General features: G+C 34.0%; 1 protein-coding gene across 1 annotated transcript; it reads left to right on the forward strand.

The window, feature by feature from the left end:
* Positions 1-582: 582 nt before the first annotated feature.
* On the forward strand, positions 583-1,964 carry LOC134282783 (MAM domain-containing glycosylphosphatidylinositol anchor protein 1-like; the record flags this gene model as incomplete). Its single annotated transcript, XM_062765175.1, has 3 exons — positions 583-712; positions 868-1,043; positions 1,799-1,964. Coding segments are annotated over 3 exons (405 nt in total), but the record flags the coding sequence as incomplete, so codon positions are not given.
* Between the last annotated feature and the right edge of the window lie 8,896 nt (positions 1,965-10,860).

The raw sequence follows: 10,860 nt of genomic DNA on the forward strand, positions 1-10,860 counted from the left end.
TTTTTATATTTTATATCCCGACCTCTTTAAAGAAAGAAAGGTACAAGTGGACGAGGAGCGCTTACTTTTACAGTTGACGGCTTTTGGACAATGTAAATGAAAGGGCTTTGGCCGTAAATATCGACCTTGATAGCTCAGTTGGTAGAGAAACTGACTTGAGAGGAAGGGTTCGATTCCAGGTCTAGCTATACATCTTCTCTCCTGTTACATATAAAAGCTCTTTTTTATATATAAATGTTTAGCTCGATATTTAAATTAACGAAAATAACTTTTTTAATGTACATATACTGGTCACTCCTGGCTTTGTTGTGGCTAAGACAATATCATACTTTTGACCATTAGAAAGGTTTTTTTTTAACCTGTCATCATTTCTGTTCTTCCGAACATTATACAGGTCTAAATGTCCAAGTAAACCGTCAATTGTAAAAATCGGTGCTTCTCGTAGAAGTCCAGTAAATGATAAATGAGTTAAATCCCTATCTAAATTTATACTAATATATCTCCTCAAAGCATTGGTATTTGTTTAAATACATTTCAATAACTTGCCAGTGAATTGAAATATGATTACTTTGATGGTTTTAGGGAGCTACACCTTCTACTAGGACAGGACCGAGCCGTGCTGCTTCAGGGAATTACTACAAGTTTACAGAATCATCATCACCACGGTCCCGAGGCGACGAGGCTAGCTTGGAAAGTAACGTTAATTTTCAAGGTAAGAGGTCATGACCCACAAAGCAACAAAAGGTTATAGTCAGTACCATGGTAGGAGAGTACAATATTAGTTGAATTGTATTTAATATAGATTGAATCGTAGATTTTGTACACTTGCTTAGCCATTTTTTGTAGTACCCTATGCATTTTTTCTAGCTGGAACTTATTGTCTGACACTAGCAATTTCCATGTATGGAAATCATATTGGATCCTTGGAGATTTTGACAAAGGAAGGAACTAGTGCTGAAGTAAGGCATAAAATCTACAGTGGAAACCAGGGGAGAAATTGGTTTAATTATTCAAAGGAACTCACCCTCACGCCTTTATCAAAGGTACTTAAAAACTATAATTTGAACTACCAGTAATTACTAGAGGCCACAATGGCTTTACTAAAATGTGGACTAAGTAAATACAATTCAAAGTCTTACATATGTAATAAAAAAAACAAAAAAGGTCCAGTTTTTCACTTTGACACCCGGTTATTCTGCGTTCATGAACTCTTCTTACAAGCGGTATTTATTATCCATCCCTTACTCTGTTTTATCAGCGGATTTTACGGTATTCACTATCCATCCCTTACTCTTTTTTATAAGCGGGTTTTACTATTTGCTAAACAGTACACTATTTGTTACTCTATTTAGAGGTCAGGGTTTAGGTGACTTGTCATTGATAATTATCCGTCCCTGACTCTTCTTTATAAGCGGGTTTTACTTTTTGTTTTACAGTACACTATTTGTTACTCTATTTAGAGGTCAGGGTTTAGATGACTTGTGATTGATAATCATCCGTCCCTGACTCTTCTTTATAAGCGGGTTTTACTTTTTGTTTTACAGTACACTATTTGTTACTCTATTTAGAGGTCAGGGTTTAGGTGACTTGTGATTGATAATCATCCGTCCCTGACTCTTCTTTATAAGCGGGTTTTATATGACCTGACACCAAGAGGTGATGTTTGAAGTGAGAGTATTTTATTTGGAACTGTTGACTAGTAGACTTAAGTACTTTAAGAAGTATGTATGTGTAACAGAATACTATTTTTGTACGATACAAAGATAAGAGGGATTAAGTGACTAGATAATTGTTGTAGATCATCATCAGAACCAAAGTTGGCGGGAACAGAAGAAGAAGCTTTAAAGGAGACATTGCTGTAGATAACATTGTACTGGAAAATGGAGCTTGTATCTAATGACGAATGGATCGGGTGTGACGCGCACTAATGGATCGTGAACAGACGAATCATGAATTGCCCCTTTTTTATAGAAACAAAATTGTTAATGACCTTTTTCATATACTTACTCTGTAGTCAAATTCTAATCTTAATCAATATTTGTTAGATTTAACATTGAACCTTTTTATATTAAAATTCACAAGCTGCTCTTCAAGTTTTATGCATTTGTATTCCTACAAGATAAAAAAAAATGAAGAAAACTTTCGGGATTGATATTGAAATAAATTGGTAAATGTTACAATTTTGGAACAGAGCATAAAAATTACATAAAGTAGGAAAATACTACAATTTGGACCAGGGGCCCGTTTCACAAAGCCTACTTAGGACTAAGTAATATCTTAGGAAAGAACTTTTTCCTAAGTTCATTACTTATCCGTTTCACTAAACTCGTCTTATCTCAGGATATTCCTAAGTTACACTGTATGTCGTAACTTTAGGACAGGTAAATCGATGACGTAGGAAGAAACTAAATATTGCGGCTTCATATCCAAGATTTCTTATGGAGAGAAGAATGTATTTGTTGAGAGAAAATCAAACGGATTACTAGTATATGGATGACTACGTTCTCTCCAGGGTTAAAACTGCTTTACTTTTTATGAAATTACTCAGTACTAGGATTTCAATAATTGGCAAACATGTGTCAAAATTCGTCAAAAGTATATGAAAATGTCCGTTCACAAAACTGGAGCTGGCGAAATAGATGTACACATGCTGGAATAACTCCCGATCATTTGAAGAGCACGTCTTCGTAAACAAAAAGAAACTAGCACATGATTTGATCCATATTATACATGCATGTATACATTATGTTTTTTTTTATCTACATGTACATGTATATTTCTTTTATACATGTATATTACTAGTATTTTAATTAATATTAAATTCGAGTTTGAAAAATGATATTTTAGATAAATGCATCGAAACACTTGTTCACCTTCTATATAACAAGTACATGATTTTTGATGAACCACCAACCAAGCTCCGGATTTACAGATGTTTCTCCCAAAAATGGTTGCATATAATCTCCTCTAGGACGTTTTTATTGAGGGGACACAAGCATAACGCAGCTTTGTTTTCTATGAATCGGTAAAATTATTATTACCCCCCCCCCCCCACCCTGTGCTCCGTCAGTTCTTCCGACCATGAGATTACAACCAGTTTTCCTCTCCGCTTAATTTAATACAATGTATAGCCATGCATGAGATTTCAATAGATTTCCCTTTTTAAAATTCTTTTATTTAGTATTTTCATATCTGTAGTCGCGAATTTGAGATTTTTTTCTGGTATGGCATTCTTATTTTATCTATTTGAGAAAGCTTTATATATACAGCACGAATAACTAACGTTGAGTTGTCATTGGCAAATATTTTTTTTTAAAAGAATGTCCTCACATGTGCATGTGTTCGCTACGAAGCAATCATTTTTGAATTTCATTTACAATTAGATACCCTATAAAGAGCAAAATAAATTAAACGTATAACACGTAGAACAGTTTTTTAAAAATACAAATATCGGGTGCCCGGAAGGGAAGAGGGCTTGAAATGATGTGTCTGTGAATGCTTAGTTCTAGCGGCAAACTTCGCAAAGTTAAAATATACTATATCTTTTCTCCAAGTCCTTTGAAAGTGGGAGTTAATCCCCAATGCTCCCGCCCCTCCATCTTTGAAGCTAAAAATATAACCCATACTGACATACTGAGAGTTGTAGATAGAGCGGAGAGGTATTTCATTAGTCTTTAAATTATACACAACTTAAGAAACGACTTAGGAAAAATTTAAGATAAGATTGTTTCGTGAAACGGTTGTGACAAATCTTAGGAACTTCCTAAGTTATAACTTAGGCATATCTTAAGTTATGTCTTAGGACATATCTTAGGAAACGTTTTTGAAACGGGCCCCAGATGTATAGAAAGAAAAGCTTATAGGACGCGTTACATACGTAAAAAATATGTCTAACTGTATAATGTATTATGTACAATTGTATTTATGGGGTTGATGAAATATTCCCTAGTCAAATTTAGTATAAAAAGGAAGGTCCCACAACTGATAGAAATATACAAACTAACATTAGAGACATAAAAATCTCTCGAAGTAATTTTACATTTTAGACACATACCTTGTCATTTTTTTTATAATTTTTTTTATGAGAGATTGAAAACTTTTCATCATACCGTATACGTAGAAATTTAAGCAAAACTAAAATTAAGCGATTTTTCAAAAAAAAAAAAATTATTTTATTTTAGCGAGATGTTATTTTAACGATTTATAAAAAGCTCACTAAAGAGCCATTACATTCAATTTTAGCGAATCTAGCACTTTCGCTAAAAAAATTGCAAAAATAAATCTTCGCTACAAGTACTGCGTACACGTTTGTTTGTTTGTTTTTTTTTTTTTTGCTCAAATGTTATGACATTAGGGGCTTGTTTTCTATTTCCTGTGACATTATCATAGCAATAGATACCAACATGAAAATAAATGACAAAAATTCAAGATATTATGCTGTTGAATATTCTATCACTTTGATACCTTAACATGCTTAACAAGTCATTTATTAGCTCACCTCAACGAAGTTGGGGGGAGCTTATGTGATACCCTCGGCGTCGGCGTCGGTGTCGGCGTCGGCGTCCCGGGTTAAGGTTAAGTTTTTTGGAGCAGTTTTCTTTTTAAGTACTTCTATGTCTTATATTGATTACACATGCATGGAAGATGTTGCTAGTGTGTTTCATTGTACCAGACTAATGTTTAGGGTGCAGGTTAACATTTTTGGTGCAGTTTTTGGTGTAAGTCTCATTCCCGAGTAACTATAAGCCCTATGTTGACCAAACTTACATGGATGATACATCCAAGGATGCATACTACCAGCCTTGCTTCGGATGCTGAATCTGACCTACATTTTCCGGTTGAGTGAACAGGTTTAAGTTTTTGGTGATGGTTTCATTTTGAAGATACTTTGAGCCCTATAATGACCAAACTTGCATGGATGGTACATCTTAGGATGTAATCTACTAGACTTGCTTCGGATGTTGAATCTGACCTACATTTTCCGGTTGAGTGAACAGGTTAAAGTTTATGGTGATGGTTTCATTTTGAAGATACTTTGAGCCCTATAATGACCATACTTGCATGGATGGTACATTTTAGGATGTATTCTACTAGACTTGCTTCGGATGCTGAATCTGACCTACATTTTCCGGTTGAGTGAACAGGTTAAAGTTTTTGGTGAAGGTTTCATTTTGAAGATTCGTTGAGCCCTATAATGACCAAACTTGCATGGATGGTACATCTTAGGATGTAATCTACTAGACTTGCTTCGGATGCTGAATCTGACCTACATTTTCCGGTTGAGTGAACAGGTTAAAGTTTTTGTTTCAGGTTTCATTTCCAAGCTACTATGAGACATATAATGACCAATTTGCATGGATGGTACATCTTAGGATGCATATTACAAGACCTGCTTCAGATGCTGAATCTGACCTACATTTTCCGGTTGAGTGTTCAGGTTAAAATTTTGGATGCAGGTTTCATTTCCAAGGTACAGTACTATGAACCCTATAACTACTAAATTGCATGGATGGTACATCTTAGGATGCATACTACCAGACTTGCTTCGGATGCTGAATCTGACCTACATTTTCTGGATGAGTACACAGGTTAAAGTTTATGGTACAGGATTCATTTCCAAGTAACTTTGAGCTCTATAATGACCAAACTTGCATGGATGGTACATCTAAGGGTGCATTCTACTTGGCTGGCTTCGGATGCTGAATCTGACCTACATTTTCTGGATTAGTGGAAAGGTTAATTTTTTTATAAAGGTTTCATTTGCAAGTAACTTTAAGCCCTTTGTTGACCAAACTTGCATGGATGATGCATCTTAGGATGCACAGTAATGGACTTGCTTCAGATGCTGAATTCGACATACATTTTCCAGATAATAGACCTCGTAAAAGTTATGGGTGCAAATCTATCACCAAGAAACTATTAGGCTTATATAAACCAGTTGCACAAATGATGCATCAAGGGATGAAAACTCTCAATCTTGCTTCAGATGCTGGATTTTAATTACATTTTCATGATGAAGAACTAGTTTTTAGTTTTTATATAGGTCTATTCCAAAGTATCAAATTTGCATAAATTTTGCATTTTTGGATGTACACTTTTTGTTGGTTAATTGTGTGACTTAATTTGCCTTACTTAAAGACAACACACGTTGAAGTGAGCTCTGTAATCTCTGATTACCTATGTTTAATACAGTGTTCTATGACGCCATTTTGCAAAGGGCAGTAGAATGTCTTGAGCTAGTAGCTTTGAATACAAATGAAATAAACTAAAATATGGATGTTTGGATCGGTATATATTATTTTGGTTGTAAATAATGTAATTTTAGTAGTAAATGATTTATTATGTACTCGGAATATGTCAGATTTATTTCATGATCGGATTCAATCTTTCTGCAACTATAATTATTAGTCTATATATTTTTATCACACTTCATAATCTAGATTTGATATTTTGAATGTAAAATCTTAGAATCTGTGCGGTTATACGTTTTTCTTGTACCCACACACTATATACCATTAAGATTGTTATTTACATGTTTTAATTTTAATTAAAAAACTGTTTCTATCGTCAAAAAATATTTGTTATCAAGTAATACTTTTTATCTATTAATCAGAAATATATTTACAAAATGTAAACGTTTTGACTTCATACCACACATACTTTTGGAGCAATTGTAAAAATAATTTTTAGACATGTTGACCTTTGACGAAACCTTAAGTGTTGTTTCGTATGCATTGGTACGTAAAATTTAAATTGGTAAACATAGTGGCTAAAAGGAAAAACTCTAAACAATGAGCTATTATTTCCCCCGGGATAAATTTTTGAATTTGCTAAAACGAGGACATCTTGCACCCTTTCTGACAAACTTTTGTTTATATCTGTAAAGAAAATAATAGTTGTGGTCGCTAATGAGTGTCCCATGGGATCAACACATGGAAATAGTGCCCATATTGTACAAGTTGTATCCCTTGGAATGCTCCGAAGCTATGATAGGAACATGTATTCCATCAATTGCCCGGGCTCAATTAACGTTTAGCTCTTTCTTCTAGCCTTCTCTGTTTTCATTCGAGGTAAGCTACTCATAAATAACATGTATAAGTTAATGTTACAGAAATTTCAACATTATCATTGAAAATAAGCATTTGTAAGCATTTTTGGCAAATTACCCCTTGATGTCCAGCGGTTCGTTCTAATTTTCTTTTCATATATTTGTATTGTTCAAAGATTTTTTGAGATTGATCACTATTACTTTTCTTTATCCTTTGCATTCTCCTTCAAAATACATAAATACATGACTGACTTTTTCACTCTAATTGCAAGCCAATTGTGTATACATGTTCACTGAATTGATGATGGATTTTTCCGTTATTTCCCGATAATGACATTATCACAGGGCGCGTGTGACTAGTGTAGGGGATGCTCACTCGTCCATGGCACCTGATCCCTGATATTTCGGAGGTCCTTGATTGCTCTGCTCCTATTTTGTATTGTTTTGAGGACATTTATATTGAATATTGTTCGTTATCTCCTTATCCTTCATGTATCATGTTCAAGAGGATATTTTATAATGGCCCCACACACTTGATGTACTGTACATTTCCCAACACCAAAAAGATTCCAATATCTTATTTCTGCTGGGTACGTCAATCGGTAGATGGCAACAGTTATCTTTTTCTTTACATCCTACGGCTCTTCAGCTAGTAAATAAAAATTTTGATATTTTTTTCTTCTTTGTGTGTAAATTTTATACCATTATTTGTCCTTTAAACATAACTTCCTTTACTTTCGTACCAATATGTAAATTAGTGGATCGGATTTCCACCCTAGTCTTTAAGGAACATTCAAAAGTTAGTTCTTTACCCAAAAAGTAAAAAAAATACACTTTTTCTATAAAAGTTCACAATTTCGAATCTGTCAATCTCCTTATTTTATATGAAATATGAGGATTAACTAACAGTACATAAACCTATTTTATTTAATAATATGACCACAAATTAAAAGATATGTGACTTATCCTTTGGATCAAGGCTCGTACAATTTTAAATACAAATATAGGTGCCTTTACCCAATCAAAAGATTAAGGTTCATGATGACTGTGACCGATTAGCATAAATGCTTATTCCTTCACGGAACCTCATCAACGTTTAAAAATTCCAGGGGATATATCGAAGTTCCTTTATTGTTTGCATCGTCTGTTTGGACTTATGATAGCCAATATTTGTTGTTGATTAAACTTATAAATATCACCTAAGAAATAAAAGGAAATATAAAATGTTTGTAGGGATTACCGGTGGAAAGGCTTATTATTAAAAAGGCAGTGGCGTCATCACACTACGATCCAGAACCTGTGCCGTCCGACCTTCCGACTCATCCTTTTTCAGATGAAGAAAGGACACTTTGGGAAAGTGAATATCAATTCAGTTTTCGTAAAATTGCATGTGATGATGACGTGCCATGTGCTGTTTGCCAAGTGACGTCACAAACTACCACTGGTTGGAAGAAAGAATTCTCTGGCATTTTGATCGGCACAGATGCATAGAATTATCAATCTGAATATGTTTGATTGGATGAAAATCCAGATTTCTTTGAGGGAACTCGCAGTCATGTTGATAATGGGCGAACTCTTTATCCGATCAGGACGGTATGTGGTAGCTTACCATGTCCACCTTACGTAGATCATCAGTTTGTATCATGTGTCGTTTGTTCTCAATAAATCTCCAACACATGCACAATTAATACTAAGACTTTATATTCTATATCTTTTTACTATACATCTGTTATCGTCTTTCGTGGACTGATTGTATATTGTTTAACGTCCCTCTCGAGAATGTTTAACTCGTATAGATGCCGAGGTCAGGTCATCGTGTACCTGATTGACCTGGTTTTGTATAAAAGGATATGAAGATAACGAACAGTATACAATATCAAAGTCCATAAAACAATACAAAATAGGAGCAGAGCAAATAAACACCTCCGAAACATAAGTGGTGGGATCAGGTGCCACTGAGGAGTGAGAATTCCTTGCTGACCGGTCATCGTTTGCTCCTTGTCATGATTGGGAAATGTAAAAAAAAAAAACGTCCTAAATCATTGTATAAATAATGGACTAACAATTACTATGAAAAACATCAGTCAGCATTTGACTCAATGATAAAATGTATTTGTTGACAATGTCATTGTATCGACCAAAGAACTTACAAAATGATGACTTTATAGCGGACAAGACAGACCATACACAATTCTAAAATTTTATGCCGCTAAATTGTCTTAGAAATTTAATTCTAGAACATGAATTCAAAAAAAAGAAATTTCATTTTTTCAAGCTTTGTCATTCAAATGATTGTGGATATTGCACCTGATTGACATGGGAAAATAATGGCCCACAGGAAATACACGGCACACTTCGAGCGGAAATATCAGAGTTATTTTCCTTCTCTGTTCAGGAAAGGTATTAATAATTTCAGATACTAATTGGAGATGATTCACCTGTTGATCTTCATAATTTGAAATATTAGAGAAATCAAGCTTCAACATGACGTGACAAGCTTCAACACCTTTCTTTAAGCAGGTGGCACGGATGAAATGATTTGTATAGAAGTGCAGCAGTTGAACTTTTAGTGAAACGGTTTTCATGAAACTCCATGTGTATTATGTCAAAAATGGTATATTATCCAAAAGCTATCATGGTCTTTAAACTTCTGTCGCATTCTTGAAAATTTTCTAGAAATATTTCTCCAAGGTTTAAACCGGGTATTTTGACTTTCCTGAATGAAAAAAAAACAGAAAACCAAATTAAAATTGTCAAATCTTGATGATTTTTAGGAAAATTGATAATTGTCAAAATTAGTTGTTTTCTAGGACAATTGATCATTTTCTAGGAAAATTGATAATTTCTACTTTTAAAAGCAAAATATTTATTTGACTACCATAACATATCATAATACTATACCTGACATTTCATTAATTCTCCCGTAGAACTCACCAACATCTGGCCGCTCTGATTTTTTTTTGTATCCTGCGTGACAATTTTTATGTAAAATCGCCTGCCATTTAAATCAGTTTGAAGAACGATGTCCATTTTCATTACACAGGAACCCTTTATACTGACGGTCCCCGATGTGTAGAGTTTTTCAAAATCTGCAGCTCTTATCACGTCTTTATGCTGTACGTTTCTTTTTCCCATTTTTTTTTGTCTCGGTCAACACAGTCTTAAAAATTTTATTCGCCAAATAAAACTCAACATTGTTAACAATATCGACTTTCTATATGTGAAAAATGTGTTTATACCCCGTATCTTATACTTGTAACATTGACGTTCTTGAATACAGTTCCCTATTCTTAAAAACTTTACAAGATTCTTTCTTTTTTTCTAAGTTTGGGATTAAAACAGTCTGGGAAAATTTAAACACCTAAAAATACATTGTTTAGTGTTAACACCGACTCTTTTCTAATATTTTCTGTAGATCTGAATTTTTAGATCAATATTGCTGTGAGCAATACTATTTGGATTCTTTGATGAGTTTAAAAGCCTTCTAACAAGCCAATCAAATTGCAGTATTTTCAAAAGAGGTATAACAAAGTTGGTTGAACAAACTTATAGGTCAAGGTTAAAAGGTCAATAATCTTGGTATTTAAATAATGTCTAGTCACAATAAATACACCCGTGCCACATGGAAACACTAGTATTAACGGTTTGGTTTGAATATATTGTTTTGATGTATTAACGGTACAAAGCTTATGGTTTTGATTAAAATATTTTGAAAGGGATCGGATTGTAAGGTCAAGTTGGAAGCTGTAGCACCAACCATTCAGAATTATGGCTATGGTTAAAGTTTGAAAATTGCTGGTAAACGTGGGTCA

Source organism: Saccostrea cucullata, unplaced genomic scaffold (genome assembly GCF_032062105.1).
Source record: "Saccostrea cucullata isolate Sc308-1 unplaced genomic scaffold, CSIRO_AGI_Scuc_v1 ctg17976, whole genome shotgun sequence".
NCBI classification, from domain to species: Eukaryota; Metazoa; Mollusca; class Bivalvia; order Ostreida; family Ostreidae; genus Saccostrea; species Saccostrea cuccullata.